The sequence below is a fragment of the Osmerus mordax genome, chromosome 6 (genome assembly GCF_038355195.1).
Source record: "Osmerus mordax isolate fOsmMor3 chromosome 6, fOsmMor3.pri, whole genome shotgun sequence".
Taxonomy (NCBI): domain Eukaryota; kingdom Metazoa; phylum Chordata; class Actinopteri; order Osmeriformes; family Osmeridae; genus Osmerus; species Osmerus mordax.
The window spans coordinates 533,280-549,666 of NC_090055.1; the positions used below are offsets into that span (position 1 = coordinate 533,280).

General features: G+C 48.7%; 2 protein-coding genes across 2 annotated transcripts; one reads left to right on the forward strand and one right to left on the reverse strand.

Moving 5' to 3' along the window:
• Positions 1-19: 19 nt before the first annotated feature.
• On the reverse strand, positions 20-1,470 carry LOC136944821 (putative transmembrane protein 244). Its single transcript, XM_067238731.1, has 6 exons — positions 1,420-1,470; positions 941-1,026; positions 735-808; positions 500-625; positions 350-394; positions 20-114 (listed from the first exon to the last, which is right to left on the reverse strand). The coding sequence occupies exons 1-6, from the start codon at positions 1,450-1,452 to the stop codon at positions 20-22; spliced, it is 459 nt and encodes a 152-aa protein (XP_067094832.1). The 5' UTR covers positions 1,453-1,470.
• Positions 1,471-2,284: 814 nt separating this feature from the next.
• On the forward strand, positions 2,285-13,181 carry l3mbtl1b (L3MBTL histone methyl-lysine binding protein 1b). The gene is made up of 22 exons (XM_067237491.1): positions 2,285-2,313; positions 4,157-4,289; positions 4,393-4,571; positions 4,691-4,927; positions 5,108-5,237; positions 5,323-5,374; positions 5,610-5,704; positions 5,808-5,912; positions 6,365-6,500; positions 6,672-6,763; positions 7,888-8,039; positions 8,236-8,312; positions 8,666-8,751; positions 8,832-8,942; positions 9,112-9,226; positions 9,362-9,461; positions 10,271-10,519; positions 10,644-10,754; positions 10,885-10,952; positions 11,060-11,223; positions 11,520-11,582; positions 11,665-13,181. The coding sequence occupies exons 2-22, from the start codon at positions 4,179-4,181 to the stop codon at positions 11,791-11,793; spliced, it is 2,562 nt and encodes an 853-aa protein (XP_067093592.1). The 5' UTR covers positions 2,285-2,313; positions 4,157-4,178; the 3' UTR covers positions 11,794-13,181.
• Positions 13,182-16,387: the final 3,206 nt, after the last annotated feature.

Below are 16,387 nucleotides of genomic sequence, written 5' to 3' on the forward strand. Positions count from 1 at the left end.
TACAGTGTGTGTGTTGGCCTCAGTAGCTGTTTAAGGTGGGGTAACTCTGGTCACCCTGGCAGGCGAAGTAAGCGATGAGCTGTCCGTTGCAGATCATCAGAAACAAGCTGCTACCTTTAATTAAAACAGAAACACACTGTACTGTATACCGAGTCAGTAGTATCTGTATGTAAACACATTTTGTAAATAGGAATAATTAAAGCCTCACATTCTTTTCTTTTTTAACAAGCATTTTTATTTCAAAGAAAGACAGTGAGTATACGTGTTAAATAAAAAGCCTCACATTCTTATCATTGTATACAATTTAAATGTTTTATTTTAAACTGAGAGAAATTGGTCCATGGCTTACCTAAGGCCAACCACCATTGCCACACCAAGGGAAACTCCAGCATCACTGCAACAGAGCAGATGTTAGGAGTCTTTATGAGAAAGCATTTGAGTTAGAGAGAATGTGTGTGTGTGTGTGTATGTGCATGCCATGAATGTGTGTATGTCTCACCCAAGCTGGTGAGTAATATGTGCAGTAGGGTGACAGTGAGGGCATAGTCCCAGACCCATCTCCTCACCACAGCAGCAAACAACAAACCACTACAGAAGTATGTGAGTTCCATAGACAGCAGGTTCACTGGGATACACACACACAACAGTAAAAGGTGTTGGCCATAGCCTTTGTATATTATTTTGTTTTAGCATGGTTATTACAGTATGTGTGTGTGTGTGTGCTCACTGCATACCCAAATATTTGGAGTTGGAGTCTGTGGGCTCTGTCTTGAAATCAAACGGAATCAATCCATCAAAATGATCCAACCTTCAAATACAAGTAGATTCAAAATATAATCAGTCTAATATTTCAGAGAAATAACGAGTCACACAAATGTGGGAGGTGTAACTTACAGTCTCTAAGTAAGCAAGATCAAGTGCACGCGCCTATGAGGCTCACCTGAAAGCACCGAAGCACACGCTCGCGATCATATAATAGAGAGAGTAGAAAATGAGCACGCAGAGGAGAAGGTGCACGAGCACAGTCTGAAGAGAGGAAGAGATGCAGGAAATAATTTAGGAACACCACCTAAATAAATGTATAGGCCCTATAGGCATTATTATGAGTTACTTAACAAGCATACAGGTTCTGGCCTGCGCTCGACGTGAAGAAGTGTTTATTTTATAATGCCGCAGCCAAGTTTCATCTGTTGCATACAATTTGATATGGCCATGAACACAATAGAAGTAGTAACAATACGTAACCACAGACAAGCATTTCCCCCCTTTCCTCCTCCCAATCGCGACGTCTTTTGAGAACGATTTCGCTTTGGAGCCATCGAGTTTGTTATCCATAACATTGCGCCTACGATCATAATCTCGCGAGCTCATAAAGCTGCTTTTCTTAGACGTGGACTAATCTCCTTTACACAATCTTACCCTTGTATCGGCCACTTTGACTTTGAATGCCATGTCATGGTTTGCATCTGATGTTTTGTTGCAATTAATGTAGACTGGTCTGGACGAGCAATTTCTGTAGATCAACCGAGTTTATACCGCCATCTAGCGTTACTGTTAGGAATCCCAGGTGGATTATTTAAAGGCGACATCCTTCACATAGTATTGATACAGTATAACTTGATTTTAAATTTGTTTCTGAAAGGTATGTCTAAAGATTTTTTTTTCTATTTTCAAAGAGACGGCTGCTGGGGCTTGACGCAAACAGTGTCTGTGATAGGCTATGGGTAAACAAGCAACGATTTTCATTCTGCTGGCTAAAACAACACCATGTCTAGAAGCCATATGGAGCAGCGACTGAACAGCGATCAATTCACAATGTATGTAACGCTACATTAACACTTATCAAGGTCAAGTTTTACCGTCTTGGATTTAGGCAGGCTACGTGCCGCGCGGTGATTTTATCTGGCCTTCTGTCCCGTCTAGATCATTCTTAATGTGGCATTTTTAACCAACAATACAGTGCTTATAGCATCAGAAGTTGATGGGTAGATCATATATAGAGTACAAAATGCCATCATGCGACCGCCTATAATTTGACCACAATGGAAATAGCGCGCGAGGAGAGATCCCGCTGGAAGTCCGCTCCCTGACAGTTGCTGGGGATTCAGTAGGCTAATTTAAAAGAACTGCAGAGACATTGGCGAGTACCATACATGATTACCAGTTATTTTCAACCTTCATCGTGAGGTGCATGTTCCAGTAGTTGCTGAAGTTTTCCGGAGTTCCGAGGTCCAAAGTTGGCAGACGGCGCATACTGCACGCATGCGCTTCACAACACCGACCAGCTCCAAATAAGAGTTAAAACAGAACGAGGTGAGTACCATTATTTACAGCAATAACGTCGCACACTTTTATTACTCAATAGAAACAACAGTAAAAAAAGATATAGTAGTCCTCGTTTGAAAGGGAGGATTTTATTTAGTCTAACTGTGATTTGGAACGGTAAAGATAAATTGGTGAGTCAAGTTTCTATTGAAGAAATAAAGCAAGCAAATCTCTCATTTAACGTGTAACAAATAACGCATTGTATTGGTGAGTATTGAGTATTTTATGCAAACTAATTTGAAGTCCGTTAAAATGAATTTTCCCCCCGTTAAATACCGGGAAACTTATTTATTACAGATTGTCCTTAACTCGGCACATCAAGCCACAATGCTATCGCAATAGCTAGCTACTGTACCACTAGTACGAATAGAACCGTGAGCTAGCCAGAGAGCGGTTAGCTGGCTAGCTAGCGTAGCTATTCACTGGACTGTCTGGATGTAGCTTTCTGACATCTAGCTAGGAGCTAGTAAGCTGGGCTGACATTCCGTGACAAGGGGAAAGTAAAGAAAATGACTATGGTGAGGGAAAACACAAAATCTGTAAACCACAGGGTATACAATTGGCTTCATCAGACAGGCCGTGGCTCTGCATCACTTGTTAAAACCGATAACTTCAGTAATTTATATAGTTTAAACGTGTTGGTGGCCTCTTTCAATGCTCCGCCATTTTGTACAAGACGAATGCTAATCATGGGCGCTCTTACATACACTTTATTTATGGTCAGAATAAATTCGAGGTTTTAACTTGGAAACGTAAATCAACAGCTGTCAAACAGGTCATACTGTAGTTGACTTTGTTAGGGTGTACAACATTCACTTCAACCGTCATTTTTTCGAAAAAGAGAGATGAACACGCATCGAGACAAAAACGTTATATCGTGATATTATTTTGATCAAAATGTCTTTAACGACGATCATTTTGTAAAGAACATAGGTTTTTCATTTAAACGGAGATATTATATTGAATATAAGCAGCCCGTGTTGGTGCAAACAATCTATTTTTTGAGATATCGTTAAAACAAGGAAAAGACGAACTTGTTACTTTAACTTGTATTTGAAACACCCTTGCCGTTGTTTCACAACAGTATATAATTGGGTGACTGATTATGTATACGTTTGTACTTATATGTTTGTGTCATTACACCTGTAAAACTAAAATATTGATTGTTTGTCTGGAATTGGAAGTGCATGGTGTATTTTGCAACAGTCAACCCACAGTCGCCCTCTAGCGGTGATGCGGCTGTTGGACTTCACTTAACACGCGCTGGTAGAATTTGGGCAGGTAGCTGTCGGTTCTAAAATGTAGGTACTGTGTTAGTTATTCAAATTTAGTGATGATCCGTCTTGAGATTATTTACGTCAGCGCTTTACAAATTGTTCAGGGTTTATAGCCGGATTATGGCAGTCTAGGCTGAGGCCTGCAGTGCCAGTGTACATTGCCAGTGCTGCTTTATGAAACCATCCAGCTAATCTAAATGGTGAAAGAAAGGACCCTTCACACCAGTGGACTGTGCTGTTGTCCTACAACATCTGGATGTCAAGGAGATGCCTCAGCCTTGTCACAGCCATCTTGGCTTTAGCAGTCACACTGGTGCATCTCCTCTGCACTGTCTCAGCTTGTTTGTGTTGTCACAAGTAACATGTGGGACACACTTGCTCAGTTCAGGTGTGTGATGGTGTGGTAGCTCAGGTGTGTGATGGTGTGGTAGCTCAGGTGTGTGATGGTGTGGTAGCTCAGGTGTGTGATGGTGTGGTAGCTCAGGTGTGTGATGGTGTGGTAGCTCAGGTGTGTGATGGTGTGGTAGCTCAGGTGTGTGATGGTGTGGTTCCAGGTGGGGAGTGGAGCGGGGAGAGATGACGGACACCCTGCCCAGCGATGCTCCTGCCCCGGGGGCAGACTTTGACATGATGAGTGCCCTGGACTGGCAAGACGGCATCGCCACCCTGCCTGGGAGTGACATCAAGGTACTGCGTGTGCGTGGTGTGTGTGTCTCTGTGTGTGTGTGTGTGTGTGTTTCTGTGTGTGTGTGTGTGTCTCTGTGTGAGATTAACCAGGACTATGTCTCAGTTTCGCATGACAGAATTTGGAACTTTGGAGATAGTTACCGAAGCAGAGGTCAAAGAGACGGAGACGGAGACTAAGGCAAAGACCGCCCCCGCACACAGTCCCACCCCTCCACCAGAGGCCCAATCAGAGCCTGGCACTGCCAGATCCCCAGCCAATCAGCTCCACACCCCTGCATTTGAGGGTAAAACAACTTTACAGTTCTCTAAGTGGTTATGTCACAGTCATATATATTCATTCTTTGTATTTTACACAGAGAGCAACTCTCTGAACTTAACATTTCTTTTGTTCTCTGCTGTGTGGCTTCAGGCCCAGTGCTCCTGTCTCTAGAGGAGGGCCCCACCATGGAGGGCCCCAGCGCGGAGGTGGGCCCCAGCTCGGAGGTGGGCCCCAGCTCGGAGGTGGGCCGCAAGGTGGAGGTGGGCCCCAGCGCCGAGGTGGGCCTCAAGGTGGAGCTGGCTCGCTGTATCTCCTGTGGGGGCTCAGGTGCTCAGGGCAGATTCTGCAGCTGTGTTTGTGCTCAGCCCTCCAGCGGAAGGTGAGGGGTTTCTGTCTTTAGTCATTTATTTCTATGCTTTCTTTCTTTCTGTCTCTCTCTCTCCCTCTTTCTCTCACTCACACACACATATAGGGCCCTTCACTTAGCTTGTCTTAATTCATGCTCCTTGGGCCCAAAGTGTGAGTGTGGCGTGCTGTAGCGTCTCCGCTGTGCCTCCAGGTCTTCCCCTGGCGAGCCCAGGGAGAGAGAGGGGGCGGAGGGCGAGCGGTTGGGGAAACGAGTTCGCAAGAAGAGGAAGATCTACATGGACTCTGGTGACGAGGAGGAGGATAATCAGGAAGAGGAAGAGGTGAGGAAGAGACACGTCTGAATTATTAAGCTGAGTCAACCAGTGAGCTCTAACACTTCCCTGTCTGCTTCTCTCTGTCTCTCAGGAGAAGAGCAAGGGCAGCAAAGGCCGGAGAGCTGCTAAACTGGCCAGGCTGGGTACGTCCACATACCTACGCTCTGTGGAGAGAGAGGGACGCTTAGATACCTACGCTCTGTGGAGAGAGAGGGACGCTTAGATACCTACGCTCTGTGGAGAGAGAGATAGGGAGGGAGGGACGCCAAGATATATCAAGGAAGGGGAAGGATCAATGGAGGGGACAGATTTGTTTGTACATGCTGTTGTTTGGACTGGTTCTAACCACGTTCCTTTACCTGCTGGTCCCTCCCCCAGTGACTGCCCCGTCCAATAAGAAGCGAGCGTGGAGCTGGCCGGCCTACCTGGAAGAGGAGAGGGCTGTAGCTGCCCCCGTCAAGCTGTTCAAGGAGGTGAGGAGGCCTGCAGACACGCATCCTCTCCCCTCTTCACTCTCACCATGCCAGCTGCCGGCGCTGCCACTAACAGCAGCAAATATGTGCCCATGTTTTCCAGCACCAGTCAGTCCCTCAGAGCAGGAATGTCTTCAAGGTGGGGATGAAACTGGAAGGGCTGGACCCCTGCCACCCCGCTCTCTTCTGTGTTCTTACAGTCGCTGAGGTGAGAAGGCACCATTCCCCATGTCTTCTTCCTATCAGAGAATGTAGCCCTCCCTCTGTCTCAACCTCCTCCCTCTGTCTCACCCTCCTCCCTCTGTCTCAAACTCCTCCCTCTGTCTCACCCTCCTCCCTCTGTCTCACCCTCCTCCCTCTGTTTCACCCTCCTCCCCGTCTCACCCTCCCCCCTCTGTCTCACCCTCCTCCCTCTCTCACCCTCATTCCACTGTCTCACCCTCCTCCCTCTGTCTCACCCTCCTCCCTCTGTCTCACCCTCCTCCCTCTGTCTCACCCTCACCCCTCTGTCTCACCCTCATTCCTCTGTCTCACCCTCCTCCCCATCTCACCCTCCTCCCTCTGTCTCACCCTCATTCCTCTGTCTCACCCTCATTCCTCTGTCTCACCCTCCTCCCTCTGTCTCACCCTCATCCCTCTGTCTCCCCCCCTGTTCCTCAGATCCAGGGGTACCGGATCAGGCTGCACTTTGATGGGTACCCTGAGTGCTATGACTTCTGGGTAAATGCTGACTCGTGGGACGTGAAGCCTGCTGGCTGGTGTGAAAAAATGGGGCACAAACTGCTGCTGCCAAAAGGTCTTAATCGCTATCTCTCTCTCTCTCACACACACACACACACACACACACACACACACACACACACACACACACACACACACACACACACACACACACACGTAGATTGCCATATACACACATACCTGTACTGGCCATAGACCACTAGTTGTGTGTGTTTCTGTGTTCTAGGGTGTAAAGATGGAGAATTTAACTGGAGCATGTATGTAAAGAACTGCAGGGGCCAACTGGCCCCCAAACACCTCTTCAAGAGCCTCAACACTGTACGTTTGCAAGGCGTGTGTTAGTGGATGTGTGTCTGCCACGCGTGTGTTAGTGGATGTGTGTCTGCCACGCGTGTGTTAGTGGATGTGTGTCTGCAAGGCGTGTTTGAGTGGATGTGTGTCTGCAAGGCGTGTGTTAGTGGATGTGTGTGTTAGTGGATGTGTCTGCCACGCGTGTTTGTTTGTGTGTGTACGGCTTTGACACGGCATCCATGTACCACTAATGTGTGTGTGTGCCAAGGTTATAATCGTAAACGACAACGAACGAAATAACGAAAACTAGGTGGTAAAAAACATTGTTGTTAACTGAAATTTAAATAAAAACGAGGCATTACAAAAAAACGATAACTAACTAAAACTGTATTGTCTGGTCACAAAACTAACTAAAATAACATACAATTATAGAGTAAAGGTCCTTAGTTTTCGTCTTTGTCAATGTCTTTCATAGAGCAAATAAGTTTACATTTCCGACTGGGAACCCAGAAATTACGACATTCCATGTCAAATTGAACACAGCATAGTCCATGCTCCTCGCCTGGCATCACGGCGGTACCGAAAGTTAGAAAAAAGCGGTAGAGTCCTATTTGGGATGACTTTAAATATGACTGTCAGATAAAAGCAAGTGCGTTGAGGTGGAAGGTGGTGAAATATGTGGACAATTTATTCAAGGGAAAAATCCCACGAGTTTGAAAGAAGCGCGCACAAGGAGGCTAACCTAGCTTACCTTAATAAGGACAACGCCAAGCCCCCCTCCCCTGAAACAGACGCTAACCCCGATACAGGGCTAGGCAGCATGACGGAGACAAGACAGAGAACACTACACCACTGCTTTCACCAGCAGACCGATAGCTGCTGGTTAGTAAATACACAGGAACACCACAAACGGGAGGAAGCGCTGGTTAATATGTTAATACAAAAGACTAAAACTAAAACTTATAAAAACTCAACTAAAACAAAGCATTTTCAAAAAATAAAACTACGAAAATAGAAAACCCACTTTAAAAACTAATTAAAACTAAACTGAATTTTAAAACAAAAAGTCAAAATGAAAATAAAAACGAGATCAAAATGATAAACTATAATAACCTTTGTGTGTGTGTGTGTGTGCGCGTGTGTGTGTGTAGTCGGTGACTCCCTCGGGGTTCCGTGCGGGGATGAAGCTGGAGGCGGTGGACAGGAAGAACCCGTCTCTGATCTGCGTAGCGACCATCTCTGCTGTCGTTGACAACAGACTACTCATTCACTTTGATAACTGGGATGACACCTACGACTACTGGTGAGACACAGACAACTGAAGTGTGTGTGTGTGTGAGCGAGCAGACATTAGCTTCCTCTGCCCTGCCTCAGTGTGTGCCCTGCCTCAGTGTGTGCCCTGCCTCAGTGTGTTCACTCTGCCTGCCTCAGTGTGTGCCCTGCCTCAGTGTGTGCCCTGCCTCGGTGTGTGCCCTGCCTCAGTGTGTGTTTGTGTCCAGGTGTGAACCCAGCAGTCCTTACATCCACCCTGTGGGCTACTGTGAGGAGGCGGAGCTAACCCTCACCACACCAGCTGGTAACTCCATACACCCACAATCACATCTACAAACCATGAAGCAGTTACTGTAGCAGCCAGTTAGGCTCAGTTAGTTCTGTTGGCTGAGAGTGTTTGGCTGAGGTGTGTGTTCCAAGAGAGAGTTTTACAAAAGTGCAAAGGTCACTGATCATAACAACGAGATAGCCCCAAACATTGAGGGTAGCCAAACATGATGCATACATTGTGAATTCCTTTTTTTTTTTTTTTTCCTATACTAATTTTTCTATTTACCATTCCATCAACCTGCCCAAGGACTGAAGGTGTGTTTTGTCTTGACTGGTTGACTGAAGGTGTGTTTTGTCTTGACTGGTTGACTGAATGTCTCTCCTCAGAGTACAAACAGCCCAAGAGCTTCTCCTGGGAGAAATACATGGAGGAGACCGGCACTCAAGCTGCCCCTGCAAGAGCTTTCAAACAGGTGAGATTCACTCTGGTACACACAGTACACCTCCCTCCTGTTGTGCGGGTGGTGATGGTGTGTGTGTGTGTGTGTGTTAGAGGCCACCTCACGGGTTCCAGGTTGGGATGAGGCTGGAGGCCGTGGATAAGAGGAATCCCATGCTCATCCGCGTAGCAACCATCGCGGAGGTGGAGGACCACCGACTGAAGGTATACAGTGTTTTCCTCAGCGTGAGTGACGGAGGCAGAGAGAGAGAGAGGGAGAGAGAGAGGGGGGGGAAAGAGAGAAAGAGGGGGAGAGACATGTTGGGGAGTTGCATTATGAACCTTTGTCTTAGCTATTCACTCGTCTCCCTTGCTCCTATTCACACACACACAGATTCATTTTGATGGCTGGAGTAGGGAGTATGACTACTGTGTGGAGGCCGACAGCCCCGACCTGCATCCTGTGGGCTGGTGTCAGAAGACAGGGCACCCCCTGCAACACCCCCACGGTAAGACACACACTGAGTCGTGAGGTGTGTGTTTGTGTCGTGAGGTGTGTGTTTGTGTCGTGAGGTGTGTGTGTGTGTGTGTGTAGTGAGGTGTGTGTGTGTGTGTGTGTAGTGACTCTCCATGGTGTGTTGCAGGCTCCACAGACGTGGTGCTCCTCCCAGGCCAGGGCTGTCCTACCCCAGGATGCAATGGGGTCGGACACATCCGGGGGCCGCGCTACGGAACACACTACACGTCAGTAACACGCTACATGCTATGGATCACACTACTGTACGCGTCAGTAACATGCTACATGCTATGGATCACACTACTGAACACGTCAGTAACATGCTACATGCTATGGATCACACTACTGAACACGTCAGTAACACGCTACACGCTATGGATCACACTACACGTCAGTAACATGCTATATGCTATGGATCACACTACACGTCAGTAACACGCTACATACTATGGATAACACTACACATCAGTAACATGCTATATGCTATGGATCACACTACACGTCAGTAACACGCTACATGCTATGGATAACACTACACGTCAGTAACACGCTACATACTATGGATCACACTACATGTCAGTAACATGCTACACGCTATGGATTACATTACATGTCAGTAACATGCTACATGCTATGGATCACACTACATGCCAGTAGCATGCTACACGCTATGGATCACACTACACGTCAGTAACACGGTACATGCTATGGATCACACTACTGTACACATCAGTAACACACTACACGCTATGGATCACACTACATGTCAGTAACACTGTACATGCTATGGATCACACTACTGTACACATCAGTAACACACTACACGCTATGGATCACACTACATGTCAGTAACATGCTACACGCTATGGATCACACTACACGTCAGTAACATGTTTAATGCTATGGATCACACTATATGTCAATAATACGCTACATGTCAGTAACACATGTGCACGTTTATATGGCACATGCTTGTTGGATTCTCATTGTGAGTGTCAGTTTGACTTGAGGCCCAGTCTGAGTGTTGTATCTCCAGGCAGGTGAGCTGCCCCTACTCAGAGATGAACCTGAACAAGGAGGGGCTGGTTCCTGACCGTCTGAGTGGAGAACGACCCACCGCCCTCAGCGGGCCTCATCACCGCGTGAGACGGCCAGACCTCCAGACGCACACACCCACCACGCCGACACACACACCCAACACGCCGACACACACACCCAACACGCCGACACACACACCCGCCACACCAGAGCTGCCCGAGACTGCAGAGGACTCTCCTCAGAACAGGTGATTCCAGTTCGCCTCGATGCCATGAGCACCAGCAATTCTCGTGTGTGTGTGTAGCTGGTTGTCATGCAGACGTGTGTGTGTGTAGCTGGTTGTCATGCAGACGTGTGTGCTGTGTTGCTAGGAGACTTCCCGTGGAGGGGGAGCGTTCTGTGCGCAGCAGCCAGTCGGAGCAACCGGAAGCTGCACCGGGGGCAGCCAGTGAAAGCGGCCACAACGGCCCTCGACCTAAGAGGTACAACCCAGTCTTCAGCTGCCTCACACAGCTCTCTGTTTATAAAACGGGAAGCTTTCTCGTATCAGCATCTGAACTGGATTCTTGGTGTGATTTTGCATAATGTGTTCTTTTGTCGGTTCCCCAACAGGTCAGCTCTAGTTCCTAAGTACCTTAAGCTGCATTTGGTGAAGCAGGAGGGAGGAGGAGAGGGCAAAGGTAGCTATCTCTGTTCCTTGTTGGCATGTTGTGAGATCAGTGTTTCTGCACATGAGCTGGAGAAATTGCCACTCTTTCAGTCTCACTCCCTCTCCTTTCCTCTCCAGGGTCCCAGTCTCTCCAGCAGGCTCTCCATGAGTCTGTGTTCTCCCCAGGCGTCTCCTCCTCCCCCCCCCACAGGGTGGTGCTGTGCTGGGACAAACACTGCCAGCTGCTCCCTGAGGTGCTGGGGCTCACCGCCAAGAGAGTGGCTGCCTGGAGCGCTGAGGAGGTCTGACCACACACCCTGACCACACACCCTGACAACACAGCCTGACAACACAGCCTGACAACACACCCTGACCACACACCCTGACCACACACCCTGACCACACACCCTGACCACACACCCTGACCACACACCCTGACCACACACCCTGACCACACACCCTGACCACACACCCTGACCACACAGCCTGACCACACAGCCTGACAACAGACTGCAAAAGTTACTTCCGTGTTACGGGAAAAAACATGTTTTATTCAAGTGTTATTAGAAGTGTAATATGATGATGTGTGTTGGGACAGGTGGCCAGTTTTGTCCGAGGGCTCCCAGGCTGTAAAGAGCATGCTGCTACCTTCAGAACAGAGGTGGGTCTACTGCCACACACACACACACACAGGCGTGACCGTGGTGTGGCAGAACTGAAGGCGTGTCCGTGTGTCTTTGCAGCAGATAGACGGCGAGGCGTTCCTGCTGCTCACCCAATCAGACATCGTTAAGATCCTGTCAATCAAACTAGGCCCCGCCTTGAAGATCTACAACTCCATCCTCATGCTGAAGAATGCTGACGAGGAGTAGAGACCAGGCAGACGTCTCCAGGGTCCTCGTGATGAGAGACCAGGCAGACGTCTCCAGGGTCCTCGTGAGGAGAGACCAGGCAGACGTCTCCAGGGTCCTCGTGATGAGAGACCAGGCAGACGTCTCCAGGGTCCTCGTGAGGAGAGACCAGGGAGACGTCTCCAAGGTCCTCATGTCCGAGGTTTCTGACGCTCAGTCAAGGAAAGAACGACTCAGTAGACTGGGGGGCTGGGTGACCCTGCATCACAGGAATCGAGACCAGACAAGACGTCTAACAGACACCTTCTACAGGAGGGACGTACTGTAACAAAGATCTCTTTAATTTATTTGAATGTTTTCTGGATGATCAAGCATTTACTTGCTGGCACCTTTTGAGGCTTTTAAGTGCTGAATAACATTGGTTTCAATTTCATATAAATGTTATAGTGATAATGAATTTGGTCTAATTTTCAATTAAAAGAAATGTTGCCTAGCACTGAACAAATGGAACAAGTTCTGTTCATAATGTGTTGCTTTTACTTGAATCTTTGTTTTTTATGGCTGCAAGAACAAGCTAGAGCGTTGTGGTCAGAGCTGCTGGTGAAACAGCAGGGGGCAGCAGAGCTGCTGGTGAAACAGCAGGGGGCAGCAGAGCTGCTGGTGAAACAGCAGGGGGCAGCAGAGCTGCTGGTGAAACAGCAGGGGGCAGCAGAGCTGCTGGTGAAACACGGCAAAGGGGGGGGAGGGACCCTAGACAATACAGGCGTGTGTGTGCGTGCGTTTGTGCGTGTGTTTATATGAGGATGTCATTTCCTGACTGCGCCTTCATGTTTCTCCTGCTGTTTGTGTTGAGAAGATGATGAGGATATGTGATAAACCAGAAGACAGCAGGCAGCAAAAGAAAAATGGCTTCTTTGAATTTTGTGTCAGTTAATGAATGTTGATGAATTTGAATATGCACATGACTCCTTGTTTTAATGAATATAGTTTATCGTTATTTTAGGTGTTTCTAAGGTGATGTAAATCTGGCAGAGATGCAAAGCTTCATTTGAACTGACAACCTGCACTACAGTCAGAAGGACTTCTGAACGTTCATGCAAATGAACAAATCTAACCCTAATGATAGTGTTCACAGAATAAAAAAAAATATAAAAATTGTGCTTTGCACCTCAATGTAAAAAGTTTGTAAAAATGTTAAGCATTTTTTGCCTGTGTAATATGATACATGCATCTCAGTTCGGTGAGTTAGAATATGTACATAATATTAACTTTTTTTTCTTTCCTAAAGGAGATATGTATGTAGTATTTAAGGGGTTCGGATATGATTTTTTTTCTTTGTGAAGTTGATTGTCAGATGGAATTTGGGTGAATGGAATAAATGATGCAGACTGCCTGTGTGGTCAACTATTTTCACTGTTTCTCTTTCTGACTCAGACACGCGCTGTCTGGTCATCTGACCCTTGGCCGGCCTGTTATGATGTCACACTGTAGCTCACTCATGCCTGTCAGCTGTGGTTGATCCTCTGCGTATCTTTTGTGTTCAGTCTTAGATTTGCAAGCCCTCACACTAAGCACACACACTTATTTTGAAGTTTGAGTGCGCACACCTAAGTTGGTCTGTGATGTTCCGCCAGCCAGCCAGACGTATTAGCCTCTACACACCCCTCTCTCCTACACACCCCTCTCCTACACAGCCCTCTCTCCTACACACCCCTCTCTCCTACACACCCCTCTCTCCTACACACCCCTTTCCCCCGGGACAGCTTAGTATGGTTCTAACTAATAATAACCGGCTTCACCGTGGGACTGTTACAGTGGCCAGCGGTTCCCACGACCCTTCAACCACACACCCAACTACAGCCCTGATTCTCCGAGGGGATACACATAGAAACAGACATACGCACACTCACACACGGCACCAACACATAGCCTGCTTCGTTTTACATCATAATGGCATTAGAATACCCCTTACTGAAGGCTTAGTTTACTGCTAAAGCCACAAGAAGAAGAGATCATATGTTAAGCCGCGTACGCTGCACTGGTTCCAAGAATAACCCAAGGATGAATAGATCTTAATGTAAGAAACTGGGTGAAACTCCGGAGAAACGGGAATGAAGAGGGAGGGAGAAAGACAAGACAACGAAGGTTGTGACAGAGGAAGTAACGGGCCCATGAGCTGTTAAATAGTTTGTGATGCGATGAGGAAATGTCACCGACGGAATTACGCGCAAATCAAGGCAAGTACCATAAACTTGATCAAACATGATAGCGGAACGATTGTCGGGAAAAAAACGAACGCTGGAATGACCTACGGGTGACGATGCTCTAAACAAGACAAACCGTCTCCTTCTCTTGTCGTCAAACTATCTCCTTCTTGTCTTGTTGTCAAACGACTTTGTGAAGCAAACTCTGCACAAACTTTCCAAAATATTTTTTCTGACCATTTCGGCAAATGTGTGTGGGGGGGGCGATAATAGTTACCGTTATATATTTAGTCTTTAATATTCATTTTACATAAATGTGAGTCAAAATAATGTTCCTTTAATCATTATCAAACATGAAATCACATAATCGGCTTAGGGGTTGGTTGGTTTGTGCACCATGTGACTATTGTCATCTGCTTGGCTCAATATTCAGTATCATGTGACTGTTTCGAAAAGATAAATCATGATGCAATGCTTGTCATGAGTGTTGCAACACGTCAGCAACAGTGACTGCCGGTTTCTAAAGCCCCCTGGGTGGTTCAGGAGCGTCCCTGGGGTGTAGGAGCGTGTCCCTGGGGCGTAGGAGCGTCCCTGGGGCGTAGGAGCGTCCCTGGGGCGTAGGAGCGCGTCCCTGGGGCGTAGGAGCGCGTCCCTGGGGCGTAGGAGCGTCCCTGGGGCGTAGGAGCGTGTCCCTGGGGCGTAGGAGCGTGTCCCTGGGGCGTAGGAGCGTGTCCCTGGGGCGTAGGAGCGTCCCTGGGGCGTAGGAGCGTCCCTGGGGCGTAGGAGCGCGTCCCTTGGATGTAGGAGCGTCCCTGGGGCGTAGGAGCGTCCCTGGGGCGTAGGAGCGTGGGTGTAGGAGCGCGTCCCTTGGATGTAGGAGCGTCCCTGGGGTGTAGGAGCGTGGGTGTAGGAGCGTCCCTGGGGTGTAGGAGCGTGTCCCTGGGGCGTAGGAGCGTGGGTGTAGGAGCGTCCCTGGGGCGTAGGAGCGTCCCTGGGGCGTAGGAGCGTCCCTGGGGTCATTCCGTTAGATCATAGCAGGAGAAACGCTCTCACTGTCCCCTGGTATTTCCTGTTGTGTGCAAAGTAAACTCTGTTTTAACCCCCCACCCCGACAGTCTGTAAGGTACAGGATGACGCCGCGGGGACCGGTGGAGCAGTAAGTTCCATCTGCTCCCCAGAATCCTCACACTCAACGCCATCTCCACACCCTGGTACTCGATGGCCACAGCTGCCTTGTTGTGGACGGAAGGAAGAGGAGGAGACAGTCAGGCTACGTCTGCGCTCTGCCCCCGGGGCCTGGGTCCTGCTGGGTGTGCTGGTGGTGCTGGTGGGGCTGGGTGTAGCTGTGGCTGGCTACGCCTCCTCCATCCCTAACCCCGTGGGCGGGCGTGCCAGCTCCCACAGTGAGCGCATGAAACTGCTGGGTCCGATCGTGATGGGCGTGGGCCTGTTCATCTTCATATGTGCCGGGACGCTGCTGTACGAGAACCGCGACCGTGAGAAGCGCGAGCTGGAAGCCCTGGAGCACCTGTACTGGCAGGAGAGCCGGGACAGACAACCCTGTGAAGACCTGGAACAAGGAGACCAGAGCCAGTCCTCTCAGAGTCTCTTCCCCCCCGATGAAGACCTGCCCCCCCCGCTGGCCCCCACCAGGCCCCCCAAGACCGTCCGTGTCACCAACCCCCCCTCTGAGGACCAGCCCCCCCCTGAGCTCCCAGGACTGCTGTGTGGGGGGTCAAACTTGCTGACCCAGGTTCTCCACCATCAGGACCCCACATCCCCCTCTCCCTGCCCCTCTCCCTGCCCCTCTCCCTGCCCCTCTCCCTGCCCCTCCCCCTGCCCCTCCCCCTCTCCCCACTCAGACTCCTGCAACTCCAGTGAGGTCAACTAGAACTTACGCAGGCCTCTTCTGCCCTACACTGACGCAGCCCAGTGACCCTTACCTGCCAGCTGCCTGCTGTCTGCCTGAGTTCAGTTCATCCTGAGGAACGACTCTAACCAGCTGGTGCTTTATTCTCATAAAATCATGTCATCAAGTCATTTTGAATATATGTATGTATGCACGTATGTACTGAATATGTGTCTGTATTGTATCTACAGTATGCATGTATGGTTTCTGAAGCCGGTCACAGTCTTGGGTCACATGGTACGTTATGCTTCCTGGCCTTTCTCAAAGTCTTCAAACTAAGTCCCTGTTTCAGCCCATTAAGCAATATGTGGACGTGGGGATTAGATACCATGGTGCCGTTTACACACACACACACACACACACACACACACACACACACACACACACACACACACACACACACACACACACACACACACACACACACACACACACACACACACACACACACACACACACACACACACACACACACACACACACACACACACACACACACACA